Raw genomic sequence first — 19,291 nt, 5'->3', positions numbered from 1 at the left:
CGCACACTCCCGCAGTCAGCCTCGATTTGTCCTCCTCGGCCCGGATATTAGTGAGTGAGTGGGGAATGCGGAAGTAAATACTCCGTAGTTCCCGTCACGTGGTTTGTTTCAGCGTATGGGTGTGCTTGATGCATTCCAAAGACGGAGGTGTGTGCGAAGACATTTGTAAACGCGCTCGTATTGGTTCATCCTTTGTGGAGGATAAATTGAACCAGCGTGCTTTATTCGCCAGGCTAAAAAAGCTCAAACTAAACGTGAAATTTACACCGATTAGACGGGAACCCATAAATGCAAGGTCATGTATGTATAGAAAGTTGGTGAATGCATGCATTAGTTTCCCTCTGTTATGGAGATTTTAAAACTGGCGTTCTTTTTTCTACAGAATTACTTTCTGAGATTATTAAAAGTGAAAATACGCCGGTTTTTTGGGGGGAAATGAAAGTTTTCTAAGTTATAACTGTCTAAGGACAGGCCTTGTCACCATGATGTTGGGGAAATTACGTGACAGGAAAAAGTGACAAATCAGAGGCATTTCATGGAATAAGAGCTACACGGAGGCTATTAAGGTTATGCCACCAGAGTGGCTGGCTTGGGTCTGCAATTCAGTGTTTTACTATGGAGCTCCAAGGGATATTATCGTTCAAACCCTGAAGATGAGTCGATAAACGATAGATCCAACGTTGTTCTTTTTCGAATAATAACTGTTGGGTATTTGGTCCAGGCTTCAGTTTCTCAATAATTGTCCACTTCATGTCGTTTGGTGTGTGGTTTAACAGCAAGAAATGTTCAGTCAGTTTTGTACTCAGCTTGCGACATCGAATGGTACTGTGATGTTCGCAGATGCGTTGCTTAATTTTTCTACTTGTCATACCGACATACTTCAGTCCGCATGAACAAGTAATTAAGTATACCACATCAGTGGAATTGCAATTAGTATGCATTTTCTGCATCCATTGTTTACCTTGTTCAAGTATCAAATACTTAGAAGGGGATGTCAGATGGCAGACACTGCATGAGCCGCAGGGGTAATGGCCAACAATGGGAGGAAGGCCCCATGCACTGACGATGGACTGGTCCTGGTTCTTATCCTGAATTTTCGGACGGGTATGTACCAGGGAATCTTTAAGACTCCTTGCTCTTTTGTAGGAAAATAAGGGTTTCTCCCAGTCATGTTGGTTGCTTGTCAGGATATTCCAATGTTTCTTGATGGACTTGCATACTGCGTTGGATGCTGCGTTGTAAGTTGTGTCGCAAGTAAGAGGTATTGAGTCATGATCGTCTTTTTCGTGAACTTCCAAGAGTGCTCCACAAAGGATGAACCAATACGAGCGCGTTTACAAATGTCTTCGCACACACCTCCGTCTTTGGAATGCATCAAGCACACCCATACGCTGAAACAAACCACGTGACGGGAACTACGGAGTATTTACTTCCGCATTCCCCACTCACTCACTAATATCCGGGCCGAGGAGGACAAATCGAGGCTGACTGCGGGAGTGTGCGAGCATGGAAGTAAGTTGGGGAACCACTTCTTGGCTAAAACCAGTTTCGTTTCAACATATCTCTCCTAACAGAACGAAACATTTTAATTCTTTATCTTTCATTTTGGCAGAAACTATAGCTCACTACCCCCCTCCCGGACCCATGATGCTAGTAATATCGAGTATTTAAGTAAGATGTTCAACCCTTTTTATCCATGCAGCTGTTTTTTTCACTATCAATTTTAAACGCTAGACATGCTCTGGAGCAAACGGCGCCTGGCAAACACCTCAGACGCTTGTTTTTTAGCATGCCTATCACTTCACGAGTCCGCTATTCCTACGGCCACCACGATTGCACTTTGTCTGTTACCCTGACACCACATTATGTAATCAATTAGTGCACAGGGTCTTATGGAGACACCTCTATGAGTCCCTTCTTTGCAACGAGTAATTACTCGTGTTTGGGTGTTTTGAGCTACAATTGCTATTGGGACACCCACTCCCGCTCCACAGCACGGGATTATCAAACAGTTTATTCACCAAAACGAGTAAAGACGAATCAATGTAAATCGACAAAATTATTTCTGTTTATTTCTTTGTATATGTTACGTCTGTCTTCTTTCTTTTTCAGACATTCTTAGCCCCGGAATATTAGGATGGCTTTTCGGTAAAACCGTGAGTTTTACCATTTTGATCTCCACAGGTTAGGGTGCGCCTTAGCGTGCGCATACCGCCGTGGAGACCCTTGTGGTCCTGATGAAAGCTTAGCCAACTGGGCATTATAAGCAGAAACATGTCATGTCGACCTTATCACTAATTGGTTAAGCTCTGGTTAACCTAACAAACCAGAACTTGTCCAAATCACGTTTTTATTTGGTTTTTGGTTAGCCGATATTAAATTAGTTGATGGTTAAAACCATTTACCTTTTAACTCCACTCCCTTTCACATTCAAAAACCAGCTCCGCTGTAATTCAGGCGTTGTAGCACACCAGAGAGGCACTCGGCCTCTCTGGTGGGAACCCGATGATGAAGCATGTCACCAACTAGGTTGGTGAGTGAGGGTTCTTTTAACAAATCTTTTTGGTTTTTGCCCGTGCTTTAAGTGATGGACACTTCCCCCGTTCCCGTCATGTAGGACTTCCTGATTTAATTGGCTTCACAGACCCACCTCAGGGAAGGTATTGCTTGGGTACCTATTCTAAGGTAAGGAATCTGTGTCCAGAAGTCTCTATCAGATGAACAAGCTACCTTTGGTAGCACCTTTTCTGGTAGAGACTGTATCTAGCTGCAGATTCCTTACCGGCCTTCCCATTTCCCCCGTTCTGCGAACCGAGTACGGTGTAAAGGGACACTCTTCTCAGAGCCTTTCTTGTCACACCAGTGGTCAGTTCTCATTGTGGCTCTGTGCTCCTGGCGTGGAAAGTCATGACAGTAAATGACGTCCTCACGCTGGGGTTGTGTCTATATAGGTATTGTGCAATTCACTTCCAACATACCTGCGGATGCAGAGCTGAACAATGACACCTACCAACGTGTAGGGTACTACTCTAAAATCTTCTGGATACAGTCTGATGCCTGGGGAATATTCTAAGGTAAGGAATATGCGGCTAGGTAGAGTCTCTACCAAATAAGACATTACCATAGGTAAGTAACTTTTTTGTCACAGCTACAGAAAACAAAAGATGTTAGTACTAAGCAATCCTACCCTTGGTGTTCTGGGAGTAGTAGGAGGTCTTCATCTAGGCCATTGTCAATTGTGCCCAGTATTTTACCTATTTCCCAACCATAACTAGTCTTTCCTGGACAAACTAAGTCAAAATATTTTGCGAGTTCATAAGAATCTCACCTCAAGATAGTTATAGGATATAATATTATCTTATTTTGAACCTGATTGATGAACCAAGGTGTCTTCCTGTCTACAACCTGACGAGCTGTGGATTTGACTAAGTTAACTATTTGTTTTCTTCCATAGCACATCAGTGACAAAAGATTACCGAATCCTGTCCATTATGATGAAGTTTCCTGCCAGCAAACTGCACGGACTGTAAAAGCAGAACTTTGGCATTTTTATCCCGCCCATCCTGAGGACATCCAATCACTGTGAATCTCTCACTGTCTGGGTAGTTTTAAATCATTCAGTCAGCTGTCTTCAACCTCAAAGTGGCCTTACTGTCATTTTAAATAAAGGCTATTACTCCCCCCAAAGTTAAGCCCATTCATTCTGCATGGGTGAGCTCAAGAGCAGAATTGCATTGTTCGAATCCAAGGACTTAAACATGGAACCATGCTTAACACCTAAATACTTGACTTCAATTGTGTATGAGGGCCCACCAACATGCTTTGCTCACTCATATCCATCACTTCACTGTAACCTGCATGGGCCGCTTTCAAGACTCGGCTCTCCCCAAAATCCACTTTCAGAACCTGTTCAACAGGTCCTTATCCTGGATCTTTGCATGGGAATCCAGGATCGAGATTGGTGATATACTTGGTCAGTCATACAACTTTAATTGAAATAGGGACAGTATAGGTGCCATCCTGGACTTTGCTGGTTGTGCACTAGGGGAATGTCGTTCAGCATCTGGCATAATATTGGGGGGTCATAGATCCTTGTTTGCCTTAAAAGTATCAGCAGACACCATATCTGAACCACGGCCTTTACTGGACTTTTACTGCACTAAGGTCACCTCAAAGTGTTGAAATGAGGAGGATTGCCTTGTAAATCCAGTATCTATCTTGGAGTCTGAATGTGTGGCCTCTGTGATTTTACTTGTGTATCAGGCAAAGAAGTGGTCCCGCCATAAAGGAAGGGTTATTATATTTCTGTCGATTTAGTGTGAGACACTGCAGTCACCAGCCGCTATCCACTGCCAGGTTCATCTTCCCTGCATCTTTCTCAGCAAAAACTCTTGAGTTTATCCCATGTAAACCTTGAAGCTTTCTCCAGGGTCCTCTCAACCAAGGTCTTCTTCTAATGTCTGTAGCCATGTCCTGATTCTGCTTGGAAGTAGTGTAAAGTTGCTTGGTTTGTGTAGCACAAGGGTTTGGCTCATTTAGTCCAACAGGATTGTTCACTTTTGTTTACCTAGTTTATGGACCCTTAATGTGGGTGAGTCTCACTTGCTGAGTCTCATTCAATGTAAATTTGTGGTAATTGGACGGAGTGTGTTTAACACCAATGTCTGCCTTTTAAGATACGACTGCTGCTGAACAGGTAGGGTAAAAAGCACTGGGCTGGTTAAACATGAACATGTGTGCACACACTTGTGCACACATATGCAGGCTTCACGTGTGAGACTACTGTTGTGCTCAGTTCAGACACCGCATCAGAGAAGGTCAGTGATTTACTGCGCTCCAGATCGTGTAGGTCGAGACATTTCCGACCCTCCGATCTTTTTCATAACCATGTATCTAATACGGGTCACTCAATTTGTAAATTAACACCACACAATCGATGCAGGGTTTCTTTTCCCATCCATTGGGCACCATGCCGCACCCATAAGGCGGGTTCTAACACTGGGCGTTACCCATTACATTATGAGGGTTGCCCCCCTCCCGGCTCCCTGTCCTGAGGAAGACCCGCATTGCTGAGGTAGAGATTTCCCTCCTTTACCCTCCAGTTGGGTCGAAACGTCGACACCAAGACCCCCAACCCCATTTTGGAAACCTGGACCTTCGCTCCCTGTGCCCTTATGTCAAAAAGGAGATTTATCTCTCAAACCTTTGGAAATCATATGTATGACTAGAATATATGTAGTATTGTATCAGGCCAGGGTCCTGTTGACTGGTCATTAATTACCAGGTTTACGTTGAGCTATGTAAATATATGCCCTTTACTCTTTTGGAAACTTTTCCCTGTTCTAACTCTCCTTACACTTGATTACCAAATTCTTTCACGTTCCTCCTGGAGCAACTCTCTCCTCCTTTTCCTTGACTCTTCTGAATCATGTGATGATTTTTTACTGTGCTGTTTGAGTATATATATGTAAAATAAAAATTACATGCCCATCTTTTAAAAAATTGCTATGCGATGACTGGGTTGGTGCACATACATTTTTTGTCTATGTATTGGTTACCTGTTATTGTGAGCTGACTTAAGAGTGGCTCCTATTTGAGAGTAGTAGTACTTTTTTCAGTTACTCGGTTGATTACTAAGTATTGGTTCAGGACCATTGTCTCCTTTGCTATATTCAATACCCAGGTCCAAGGACTCTTGTTGGGTTACCCCATATACTTAATGGCAGTTCAGTAATTGCACACAGATAGCCTGGCACAGATGGGACCCTGCAATGATTGGTGCTGACCTGGTGTAGGCCTTATAATATTAGTGGACATTCATAGATAAGTCAGTTGGGTTTACTGGAAATTCTGTAGTGCTTTCACAATATTATAGGCAAAATGTGCCAGAATGTGCAGCTTCGCTCCACATAGGGCTGTAAGGTCCAGCAAGCTATCACATTGGTGTAAAACATGCATGCATAGTTTGCTTTTGCAGTTACCATCAACATATATTTACATCTCTGGGGAGTTCCGGAACAGTCATATTTCTCTGACTCAGCTCATAATCCGCTTCCAGGCCTTTGTCCTCCCTAATGGGCCAACTTTATTGCTCTGCTCTTCTGCAAGTGGAATAAAGGCCTCCCCACACAAAAGGAGCAATTATAAGTGACCGACTTCCTCGGAAAGGAAAATGTGTGGGAAGAATCCTCATCTGATAAGAAGACACAAGAAGAAGTCGAAGAAGCGAGTTCGCTCTCCGACGTCCCCCCGTCGGTCCTTGGATGTGGATGAGGGGGACAGGGGTTCTGCCCCTGCGGATCCTATGGAACCTGGGAGTCCCGCGGCCTACCCACCATACCCGGGTCCATCGGCGACTCCCGAACAGGTGCAAGAATTTCTTGCTACCATGGACCGCCTTTTTAGGCCTCGGGCACCCACCGGCGCGCCTTCGGGCCCCGCGGTCCTGTGTCCGGGATTCTGTTGGGCCACCGGCGGAACCAGCTTCGGCGCCACAGGATCCTGCGCTGTTGGCTCTGGCCCCGGAGCCACAAGGTCCAGCGCTTCCGGCCCCAGTGCCACCCTCGGCTCCGCCTCAGGCGCCGCAGTGGATGCCGTTCGTCCCGCCCTTGCCCCGGTTCCAGGACCATTTTGTTCTTACCTGGGATGCGGCGCCGGCTCGGCTCTGGCTGGTGCCGTTTCCGATGCCGTATGTTCCGGCTCCGGCTCTGCCGCTGCGGTCTGCTCCCCATGCGACAGAGGTGGAGGATGACTGGGAGGGGTCCGAGGACCCTCTTGCCCGTCAGTGGGACTCTGAGCAGGACTGTGTGGACGACTTGGAGGATGCTGACGACCTCGAGGTCTCCTCTGACCCGGGGTTTGCCTCTCTCCCGCCTACCATGGAGGAGGGCAGCTGAGGTCCTAAACCTTGATCTCCCGACGGTGGCCCTCAAAACTAATCTCCTCAATGAAGTGCTCCAGACGGCGTCCACTTTGTCGGAGCCCCTGCTGCCATTTAACGACGCCCTCACTGATGTCTTGCTAAGCACTTGGTCGCGGCCAGCCACAGGGGCCACTGTGGATAAGAATGTCGCCAAGCGTCACCGCCTGGCGCCTGATGATCCCGCTTTTCTGACCACTCATCCTACGCCTGAGAGCCTGGTCATCCAAGCCTCGACGTCAGAGTGCCTTTCCCACGGCTCCGCCGGATAAGGACTCTATGAAACTGGAGCAGTTCAGTGAGCGGTTGTTCTCTTCGGCCAGCTTGGGGCTGCGGTCAGTGAACACCGCCTGTTTATTGGGCCGATATTCCCACGCGGTGTGGGATACAGTTGCACAGGTGTTGCCTCAGTGTCCTGAGGAGACCCACACTGGGCTGTCCCAAGCTGTTGCTGAGGGTAAGGATGCGGCTAAGTTCGCCATTTGGTGTGGTTTGGACACTGCGGACTCACTGGGTAGGGCGATTTCTACAACTGTGGCGCTTCGTCGCCATGCCTGGTTGTGATCTACCGGGTTCTCGCCCGATGTCCAGAGCTTGCTCATGGACATGCCCTTTGATGGCACTCACTTGTTTGGCGATAAGGCCGACAGTGCACTGGAGCGTTTTAAAGACTCGCGAGCCACAGCCAAGTCCTTGGGTGTTTCCGCAAAGAGCCCGGTCACTCCTGGTTTTCGTTCCTTTCATGGCCACGGCAGAGGCGCCCAGGCGCGTTCATTCAGCAAGCCTGTGCAGAACCAGCCTCGGCGTAGACGCGGCTTCCGCAGGGGTGGGTCTGGGAATCAGCGTGGGGGTCAGTCTACCTCCGCTGCTTCTACCTCCAAACCTTCTTAATCCGTGATTTGTGGAGCACCCCACACCGGTGGGTGGCAGGATCCGCCACCACCAACCCCACTGGCGCGATATTACATCGGACAACTGGGTGTTGCAGATCATCTGCAGGGTTACTCCCTTACCTTTCAGTCCTCCCCTCCAGCCATGCCACCTCGGTACCACCGCATGTCGGGGGATCACTTGGTACTTCTCCAGCAGGAAGTCACGGCCCTCTTGGCCAAGGGGGCCATCGAGTGCGTTCCTGGGCCGGAAGTAGGGTGTGGTTGTTATTCCCACTACTTTCTGGTCCCCAAGAAGGACCAAGGGGACCTGTGTCCCATCTTGGACCTCTGGAACGCCAATCACTTCCGCCGGAAGGAGAAGTTCAAAATGCTTACTCTGGCTCAGGTCCTGGCTGCCCTCGAGACTGGATGGTAGCGTTGGACTTGCAGGACGCATATTTTCACATCCCCGTCCTGCCGGCCCACCGGCGATACCTGCGGTTCACGGTAGGCCAGGAGCATTTTCAGTTTGCCGTGCTCCCCTTCGGTCTTACCAGCGCCCCTCGGGTGTTCACGAAGGTGATGGCGGTGGTCGCAGCTCACCTGCGCAGGTCGGGGTTGTCAGTCTTCTCTTACCTCAACGACTGGTTGTTGAAGGCGGGCTCGCCCCAGGCAGTCGTCAAACACCTTCAGACTACGGCCGACCTCCTGCAGTTGCTGGGGTTCTCCATCAACGTGCCAAAGTCGCACCTGAGTCCCTCTCAGAAGCTCCCCTTCATCGGAGCGGTTCTGGATTCAACGCTGTTTCGGGTTTATCCTCCCGAGCAGCGAGTCCGGAATTTTCAGGCTATGATTCCGATCTTTCAGCCTCTGTCCCGGGTTTCAGTCAGGATGACCCTCCGGCTTCTGGGCCTGATGGCCTCCTGCATCCTGCTGGGGACACATGCCAGATGGCATATGCGGCCTCTGCAGTGGGACCTGAAGTTCCAGTGGGCGCAGCATCAGGGCAACCTGTCCGATCATGTCCAGATCTCGGAGGGCACTGCACGGCAATTGCACTGGTGGCTCACGAATCGCGATTGGGTCAATGGCAGATCCCTCTCCCTTCCCCAACCGGAGCACACAGTGGTGACGGATGCGTCCCTCCTGGGATGGGGTGGCCACTTGGGAGAGGCGGAGATCAGAGGCTGGGGTTCTCCATCAACGTGCCGAGTCCCGACTCCATATTAATCTGTTGAAGCTTCGGGCGATCCGACTTGCACTGAAGGCATTCCTTTCCTCTGTCCGGGGAAGTGTGGTGCAGGTGTTCACGGACAACAGCACCGCCATGTGGTATTGCAACAAACAGGGCGGGTTGGAGTCCTGGACCCTATGTCAGGAGGCTCTGCGCCTCTGGATATGGCTGGAACATCAAGGCATCACCTTGATGGTTCAACACCTGGCAGGTTCTCTGAACACCAGGGCGGACGAACTCCGCCGCCGGTGCTTGATGGATCACGAATGGCGTCTGAGCTCGGACGTGGTGCAAGGTCTCTTTCAGCAGTGGAGAGAGCCTTGGTTAGATCTATTCGCCACCTAAGAGAGCGCGTAATGTCATCAGTTCTGCGCGTTGGAATTTCCATGGCGGCACTGGCTAGGCGACGCTTTTTGTCGCGAGTGGAGTTGCGGTCTATTGTACGCCTTTCCGCCTATACCACTTCTGCCCAGAGTGCTGAAGAAGATTCGGCGCGACCGGGCCCAAGTCATCCTTGTGGCTCCGGATTGGGCACGAAGATACTGGTATCCCGAGCTACTCAGTATGAGCATCGATCCCCCGATCCGACTGCCTCTTCGGGAGGATCTCCTGTCGCAGCAGCAGGGGACGGTCCTCCAACCGAACCTGTCCAGCCTCCGCCTCCATGCATGGAGATTGAGTGGCGCCAGTTGACAGCTTTTGATCTTCCTCCCGAAGTCTGTGATGTCATTCTGGCAGCCAGGCGTCCCTTCACTAAAATGGTATAGGCCTGCAGGTGGAACAAGTTTGTGGCATGGTGCCCAGCTAAGGCTGTGGATCCCCTTTCTGCCCCTCTTTCCGAAGTCCTACTGTTCCTTCTTTCCTTAGCCCAGAAGGGCTCTGCTCTGGGCACTATCAAAGGTTATCTTTCGACCATCTGTGCCTTTTTACGGCTTCCAGATCAGCCTTCTCTTTTTAAGTCCCCGGTTGTTAACCATTTCCTAAAAGGCATTACACACACGTTTCCTCCTGTGCCGTTCATAATGAACCTTGTCTTGACATATCTGATGTGCACTCCCTTCGAGCCCCTTCATATCTGTCCTTTGCGTCTTCTCACTCTCAAGATGGCTTTCCTGGTAGCTATCACCTCTGCCAGAAGAGTGAGTGAGCTCCAGGCTCTTTCTTCCAAACCTCCTTTCCTTTCTTTTCATCCGGACAATGTGGTTTTAAGGACCCGTCCTTCTTTTTTGCCAAAGGTTTACACGCCCTTCCACATCGGGCAGACCATCACTTTGCCCACCTTCTTTCCGCCTCCGCATCCTTCGAAAGAGGAAGAGAGGCTCCACCGTCTGGACCCAAAACATGCGCTCTCGTTCTACCTGCAGCGCACACAACAGTTCCGGGTGAATGACCAGCTCTTTGTTGGCTACGTGGGTGCAAAAAGAGGTCATGCTGTGCACAAGCAGACTTTCGCTCGGTGTGTCGTTCTCTGCATCAAGGCCTGTTACTCTTTGGCTAAGAAGGAGCCTCCTATGGGGCTGCGTGCCCATTCTACCATGGCGACGGCAGCCACTACTGCCTTGGGACGCGGCGTCCCCTTGCAGGACAATTGTCAGGCATCTACGTGGGCTTCGCTGCACATGTTTACCAAGCATTACTGCCTTGACAGTCAGGTCCGGAGAGACGGCTTCTTTGGCCGTTCTGTTCTCTGTGACTTTCTGGTGTAATCTCTTCGCAGACCCACCACTGGGGTTGGTATTGCTGGGGTATCTATTCTAAGGTAAGGAATCTATCACTAACGTGTCTCTTTCAGATGCACAAGTTACTACTTGTGTAACAATATATCTGTAAGAGACATTAGTTAGTGATAGATTCCTTACCGCCCCACCCATCCTCCCCGTTCTGCTAACTGATTTCTAGGGTTAAGGTCATCCCTTTCAGGGCCCTAGTTTCTTGGCACCAGTGGTCAGTTCCTTGCATGGCTCTGCGTTCCTGGCGTGGAAAGTCTTTTACAGAACTGACGTCAGCGCGCATGGGTGGCACCTTAGTAGTCTCCGTGACGTCATCTCAGCGCTTACGTCGCCAGCGATGGACGCGGAGCCGCACGACGCCACCTACTGACACGCAGGGGTACTGCTAGCAAAACTTTCCGGATCCAGTCTGACGCCTGGGGATATTCTAAGGTAAGGAATCTATCACTGACTAATGTCTCTTACAGATATATCGTTATACAAGTAGTAACCTGTGCTTCAGCACGGCTGCCAGGATGTAATTGACTGGCCTCATGGCACTATGTACATATTGATAACAGCAGTGTCGGCAGGTTTTGTTGGGCGTGTCCGCGTTTAATCCTTCGGTGTTTTAGTCCTGTGATGTAAACGTTACCAGTGAAATAAACTCCGTAAAATCATTTAATAGTATCAATTATTAGCACAATTTTGTTCAGTTTTAGCGCGGCTGCCAGGGTTTAGGGTTTGTAATAGGATCAGGATCAGCTCCAAGTTGGAGCGTCTGGATTGTAATATTTAGTGGTAAAAGCTACAGTTCGTAATTGTTGCAGGTTTCCTTCTGACGTCTTTGCTACCTTCAGTGATGCATTGCAAGCGCACAAGGGTTAATGTGCCCACCGTAGTTTGTGTTATTTGAAAGTTCTATGCCCCACTGTTTGTTTAGCATATTAATACGCTTTCCGTGGAGCTGGCGCCTAGGTGGCTGGCAGGGTGTAAGGTCGCTAACAGGACGAGGATGGGCAGCAAATTGGGGCGTCCCGCAAATGTAATATTTACTGCTAGGAGCTAAACTTTCGGGTTCTAGCGGGTTTTGTTACGAGGTGTTGGCTATATTTTGTAATGCATTGCAAGCGCATATAAAAAAAATAGCTCAAACGGTTAACATGTCCACCACAGTCTCTGTAATGTAAATGTACCATGCCCCAGTGTGCCCTAGCTAGTGACTGGCCTTGCGGTACTATGTACAAATTGATAACAGTCTCTGCAGGTTTTGTTGGGCGTGTCAGCGTTTCATCCTTCAGTGTTTAAGTCCTGTGATGCAAACATTGTTAATAATTTCAGTGGGGCTGCCAGGATGTAATTGACTGGCCTCGTGGCACTATGTACAAATTGATAACAACAGTGTCAGCAGGTTTTGTTGGCTGTGTCAGCGTTTCATCCTTCAGTGTTTAAGTCCTGTGACGAAACTCCATTTAATAGTGTCAGTTACCAGCACTAATGTTCACAATTTCAGTGCGGCTGCCAGGGTTTAGGGTTGGTAATAGGATCAGAATCAGCCACCACAGCATCACTCAGAGCCACCACAGCATCACTCAGAGCATCACTCAGCGCCACCACAGCATCACTCAGCGTCACCACAGCATCACTCGGCGCCACCACAGCATCACTCTGCGTCACCACAGCATCACTCGGCGCCACCACAGCATCACTCGGCGCCACCACAGCATCACTCGGCGCCACCACAGCATCACTCGGCGCCACCACAGCATCACTCGGCGCCACCACGGCATCACTCGGCGCCACCACGGCATCACTCGGCGCCACCACGGCATCACTCGGCGCCACCACGGCATCACTCGGCGCCACCACGGCATCACTCGGCGCCACCACGGCATCACTCGGCGCCACCACGGCATCACTCGGCGCCACCACGGCATCACTCAGCGCCACCACGGCATCACTCAGCGCCACCACGGCATCACTCAGCGCCACCACGGCATCACTCAGCGCCACCACAGCATCACTCAGCACCACATCAGTATTACTCAGCATCGCCTTTGCACTAGTACACCACCACATCATCATCACTCTGCAAGACCTGAGTATCATTCAGCATCACCTCAGCATCGTCTGCGCACCAGTCACCACCACCACCACTACCACCTCAGCATCACTCTGCACTTTCTCAGCCTGCTCTCGGAATCTGGCATCTGTTGATTCTCCCCTAGCGTCTAGCCGCTGCTAGTGTTCTAATACAGGTACTGGTTCCCAACCTTCACCCTCCGATTGTTTATGCCCCCTCAAAAAAAAGCTTTAACAAACAACCATTGGAATAGGCAGGAACAAGTTGCCAGCATTGCAAGGACAAAAGAAAACTGAGGAAATTGTTTATTATAAATACTTTTTTTAATATGGTCGTACATAATGTATTCTTGGTCATATATAAGGTAACAAAAATGCTTCTGACACTTTTTAATTATAACTTTTCAGCATGCTGCACAACAGCCAAACTTCTCTACAGCACAGCTTAAAGACATTGGCAAAGTCAATAGCTCTGGCTAAACACATATAGGGCCCCAAAGGCGAGACCTATTGGCTATGCCAATGCTTGTTATAATTACCGTACAGTGTCAAACATGTGCTTGGTGTATATCAGTCATGAAACAGTACATGTACCAAAGACTCATTTACCAGAATCTAGCATCAGCTAATATGTCTAGACATGATAACTCACATAAATATACACATTTTACCATCATATATTCCAATTATTGCTACTACATACCTTTCACTTTTCGTCCCAGTAAACTCGGTTTATTCAGTAATGATCAGACTGAAAATGTGGCACAGTAAACCATAAAAAACACAAAGAAAATAGGAAAAACATGTGAAATATCACCTCCTCTTAAGTATCTCGCTTCCGCGGCTGTTGCACATTTCTAAATGACCATTTAGACAGACTGGATACATGTATCTTACTAGCACTAGTAGGATGCAGGAGTGACTCACACATCACATATGGCAGTAAAACCTGCTATCAATGCACATAACTTGGACGCACTGGTTCCAAAATTTGTGATCCTAATTTCTTAATTTCATATGGTATTATGAAGATTAAAATCTGTATACTACTGCACATAGTGCAGCCCGATTTGGTCAGGTTGGCATGGTTTCCTCTTTATTCATTTCTCCCAATCTGGCTGGTAACTCATCCAGTTGGTCTGATACTGATATCTTCCTGAGACCTTTTCTTTCTTCAAGATGTATTAATATAGTTTCAGTCTCAGCCCTTTTTTATAGGTCAAGCCAGCTACCCTTGATGGGGATGGGAGAATCAATTGCTGCTTTCCCTTTTATTTTCGGTCATGGACTTTGCTAATAACAGTGCAAGATCTATGAACCTGGAAATTACCCTAATGCTCACTGGGTGAGGAAATACCCCATGCAGTCAACATTCAGGATTGTTTAAATTTACATGCCACATAACTAACCGTGCGCATGCTATTTACTCACCAATATTTAACAATAACTGGCATTCCCAAGACAATTAAAAAAAGTGGCCCCAAAATACATGTATGTCGGCACTTAGATGGAATATCAAAGTACATCTAATGTAATGCGACAGGAGCTAAGTATGCCTTATGTAAAATTGCATGTACCTAAAATGACCCTTCCGTGATACAGTTTGTTAGTATGCTATAATAGCATTCCACTCTTTGTGGTTGACATATCTACCCAGGTCCAATTCCATTTATCTCTAAATAGGGATGTGCGATCATTTGTGGTTTCTGCAGTGCCCTATATTTTCATGTTAGTAAGTGCCACCCCTCGCCCATCATATGAATTGTTTGTATGTTAAAATGTCAATGACAGTTGAACAGACAAAAGGATGAAGAGGACTGATCCAAAGCATCTCTCTGTTTGTATATATGGATGTATTTTTTTATTTATGACTATTTTTGTTTACATGAGGTTGGCAAGCGCTAAACATGTTAGCTTTTTGTTTACATCTTATTTGTTAATAAAATATATGATGATTCAGATCACTTTTGGCATCCGAACAAAGTCCCTCATACACCTCAACGCAAGCACTCCTTAGGAGGCGGAATGATATACCAAGCAGCCAATAGCATGAAGTGAAAGAGGGTTGCCCCTTTGGGCGGATCCAAATCCTACACTTTGTATATTTTAAAGAATTGGTAAGAATTGGTCATATAGCTGCATTGTCATGTAAAACCTAAACTAAAAAGGGGGAGCCCAGATAATCCAAGCAGTCCAAAAGGACGTGTTTCAATTCCTTCAGCAAGTAGAATTGATGACATTCAGACTGTGGTTACTGACTGGTGCTTACTCGTTTGATCAAGATTATTGGCCTTAAAATTTAGAATAGTTTACTGATGGAAGGTGTTACTGATTTTATATAAAATAGTCTCTTTATCTTCTAGTTTCTTTTTCTATTGATACATCTTCTACCTATGTCTGTATCCACGCTTGATATGAAAAACTATAAATAACCCTTTGAATTTGAATATAGTCCTGTCATCATTGTAATTTATAGGTTCATGTAAAAGGAACAGATACTGCATAGCGTTGTGTTGTATTCTGCTACTTGAAAGCCTTCTGTTTTTCTGTACATGTTTATAGCATGCTCTACACGAGCTAAAGCTGTAACTGTTGCACACATGGGCCCTCCTAGAATTCTGCAAGGGTTCATGTACTGTTCTATTCAGTAGTATTGAATGTTAGCGGTTTATGCTTCTTGGTCCATAATGTTCATATGAGGGTGAAGGTCTGTATTGATAAGGTATGATCTGTCATGTGCAGGGTGTTCATGACTTTTACTTATAACCTTTTGTTTACTTTGTACTTTGCAGAGTGAAGAAAAGAACCGCCAGCTACAGGAGTGGTTGGAAGATGCCAAGCAGAAGTTGCAGCAGACTTTGCAGAAGGCTGAGACTCTCCCGGAGATTGAGGCACAGCTAGCACAGCGTGTTGCAGCCCTTAGCAAGGTGTGTGCCTTGATGGATGTTGGTCAGAAAGGATGAAGTATGTTTGTGTGTTTTGACATGGATGCTGTGCTGACTCAGGCAGCAGTGGCCTAAGCTTTAAGCACTGTGCAGAGAACATCTGTTGTGTTCTTACTGAATGACAGGGTATACTGGAATGGGATTAAGATGAATACATTGTAAAAGACATGTACCATACTCGCAGAAGGATGCGATGCCTGTAAGAGAGCTGATGAGACTGTACTTTCTCAGAGTGCGGTAAGACCTAAACCCAGCAGAGATCACCTCTTTTGCATTCATCTTTCATTTCGGTGAAGGATGATTCTGAGGCAAAATATTTTATTTAGCCATTGGTTGCTGTCTGCAGAAGGTACCTCTCCTTCAGTGTGTTGTGTTGCAGTGGAATCTGCTTTTGTTGTGCTATCAGAGGAAAAGGCCTCAGACGTGTTGTCTGTAAGAGGTTCCTGGCTTTATGTATGCATTCCCTGCCAGACACCCTCACACTGGCATTGTCTCTTTCCTCTACAGCTGTTTTGTTTCCTAAGATCTTCTCTTATCTCTTGCAGGCTGAAGAAAGACACGGGAACTTTGAGGAGCGTCTTCGGCAACTGGAAGCTCAGCTGGAAGAGAAAAACCAGGAGCTGCAGCGGGTAGGTCTCTCCTTTTTACTTCCTCAATGGCAGAGGATGTCACAAGGGGGCATGATCTTAACACTTTATTTCACTCAGCTCCACGTCTGCTTTTGCACACAAGGTCAAAATGCAAAATGGGGTCTTCTTGTGTGGTTGACATCCAGCACCTGCAGAAGTGGACTTTTATACAGGGGTAGTCTGGAGAGTTCCTAACAGGCTTATGCCAATCCAAGGTCACCAGGGCTATGACAAAGCCAGTCACGTCAGGTATGCATGACAAGTGACGTCTGCAGGATGTGACCTTTATCGTTCTGAGCCCAGAAATAAACTTTGCTGGTTTTTCTGAGGTTCTCAGCCTTACAAAAAAGCATGCAAGATGTTATTATCAGTACAAAACGCTGTGCCAAATGCCATTTGTTAAGGTTCATAGGCGAGCAGAGTGTTCAGTAAAGCACAGATTGAGATGCAGTACTTACAGCAAAATATATATATTTCAATCATACCGTCTGTAATAAACCCAGATGACCACGAATGATGCAGTAATTTGTAATCTAGAGAAAACCATTAACATTTCCAGTTACATAGTAATTTCCTTGGAAGGGTTTTCCAGACACAGCTATAGTTGTAAAAAAGACAAAGATGTCAAATGAGAGTGGATCAGATTTGCTGCAGACCAAGACTAGTTCAGGTGAGATTCGGCAGAGATAGCCGTTTATTTTGGAACCTTACAAACTTGACCCACATGAGCTGCAACCTTAACTGTGGATACTCTATGACATCCCACTGCTATGGGCTGGCAGGTCATGGCTTGTTTTCTTCAGATGACAAACTAATCCTGGATGTTACATATTAGAGAGGACTAGACCAGGTGCAGAATAACTAGTCAGTAAATAGGACTAGAAGAACAAGTTACTTACCTTACTTCAGTAACATCCTGATGGATACTCTATCTAAACGAAGATGCCTCACTTTAGAATAGGCCTCAGACTGGAGTGGGAAAACTTTCTCCATAGGAGTGCTCCTGCAGGCCACTATGTGGTGCTGTGCAGCTACACGTTGACTCCATACGACTCTGGCAGTCGATGATGACAAGGGTTGTGATAAATCGTTAAAGTGGGCAGTCACCCACCACAAATAATAATCCAATTAACAGAGTTTACTAGAAAACAGAATACATTTCTTAACATTACTAAACTCTCAAACTTTTTCTCCACTATTTTCAATACATTCTCTGTATTGATTAGAGATTGTCATCCTTCTGAGCCTCTTTTGAGTTTGGAATTTGTCATGGAGCAGTCTTTGCTAACATGCATTCAGAGCCCCATTTCCAAACGGAGTTTGAGGTTGCCTTTCTGGCCTAGCATTGCTTTGAGCCTGACTGCTGTCCTTCTTGGACAAAATATCCTGTTTAAGATTCGCCTGCACAGCGATTGCGCTGTGCTTGTGAAATCTATTGTATTTAGCATAAATCTTAAAATGGGCTTACATCCGGCCCTTTCTTTTCATTGGTTCCTGTGCTTGCCACTTACTTTTCCTCTGTTTCTATTGCCTGTAGCATACTATTTCATGTTCTTCTGAGTGTGTTTCACTTATCAGTGTCCCGTCGCCCAAGTACTGCTTTTATCTGCTTATGTGGATTTTTTTTATGTTTACCCTGCACATCGCTTGCGCTGTGGTTAGGTATATGTTCACACTGCACAGCGCTTGCGCTGTGCTTATTTTTATGTTTAGCCCATCAGCTGAGGGATCGCCGCAGTGCCTCTAAGTGTTGCTTGTGAAATCCCTTAAAAGATCCATTGCCTGGACAATGCGACGCCATCGGCATTAAAGCTCTTCTCACCGGCCCAGCCCGTTTCATGGATCAGGAAGGGCTTCTCACCCTTGGCTGCTACATTCCGGAGCGGCTTGGTGATTTCTTTTTTTTTTTTTAACCACTGCAGCAACATACTTTTTTATGTTTGACCAGCAGAGCGTATGCGCTGTGCTTATTTTTATGTTTACCCTGCACAACGCTTGGGCTGTGCTTATTTTTGTTTAGCCTGCCAGCTGAGGAGCACCACAGTAACTCTCAGGGGGGCCTCCAGATTAAAGACTCATTGCCTAAGCAAGGCCGGCTTTGAAGCTCTCGGCGCCGACCCGTTGCTTGAAACCTGATGGGCCGCTCGTTGGCAGCGGCTACGTTTCGGAGATCTTGGCGATTTCTTTCTTTTTTTAGCCATTGCGCCAACATACTACTTTTTGTTTGCCCAGCACAGTGCTTATTTTTAGGTCTACCCTGCACAGCGCTTGCACATTTCTTGTATATCTGTTTACCCTGCACTGTGCTCTGCTTATATTGATGTTTACCCTGCACAGCGCTGTGCTTATTTTTATGTGTAGCCCACCAGCTGAGGAGCTGCGGCAGTGCCTCACAGCGCCCCTCACCCCTTTAAGGATGCATTGCCTGGACAACACAAGCTGGCATTGAAGCTCTCGCCGCTGGCCCTGGCTCGTTTCTTGGCTCAGGAAGGGCGGCTTGCCCATAGCGGCTACATTCCAGAGCGCCTTGGTTTTGTTCAGTTTCATTATTTAGTACCTAGGCTAGCAATTCACCTAGTTTGTGCCCTCTGCTGTGTTGCCAGCAGCCCCTATCTGCATGTGTGTGCATTCCCTCTTCTCCCAGTGAATTCAGATGCACCTGGCCAGCAGGGCCGGACTGTGAACCAAAACCGGCCCTGGTAAAGTGCTCGGCCGGATAATAACCACATAGGCAACACCTATTGCATTTACCAATGCTTGTTCACATTGGTAAGCGTGTTTTGCTTCTGCATTCTTTCATGTGCTATTCTGTTTGTCAACAATCTGGGCTCACCGCAAGCCTCTTTGTTCTGCTGCAGTTGCTTGTCTGTTTCCCCAACCATGCAGATGTCTGGATTAATG

At 47.2% G+C, this 19,291-nt stretch overlaps 1 protein-coding gene across 9 annotated transcripts in view; it reads left to right on the top strand.

The window, feature by feature from the left end:
- PPFIA3 (PPFI scaffold protein A3) overlaps positions 1 to 19,291 on the top strand; it is a 966,668-nt gene that overhangs the window by 399,548 nt on the left and 547,829 nt on the right. For all 9 annotated transcript variants that reach the window (XM_085616258.1, XM_085616264.1, XM_085616259.1 and 6 more), the window contains 2 exons: positions 15,609 to 15,743; positions 16,307 to 16,390. In XM_085616258.1, the coding sequence (XP_085472384.1) occupies positions 15,609 to 15,743; positions 16,307 to 16,390 (219 nt within the window). The remainder of the gene's footprint in view (positions 1 to 15,608; positions 15,744 to 16,306; positions 16,391 to 19,291) is intronic.

The sequence above is a fragment of the Triturus cristatus genome, chromosome 7 (genome assembly GCF_964204655.1).
Source record: "Triturus cristatus chromosome 7, aTriCri1.1, whole genome shotgun sequence".
Lineage (NCBI taxonomy): Eukaryota > Metazoa > Chordata > Amphibia > Caudata > Salamandridae > Triturus > Triturus cristatus.
Note: the sequence above shows the minus strand (reverse complement) of the source record. Positions and strands in the feature narration are given on the sequence as shown.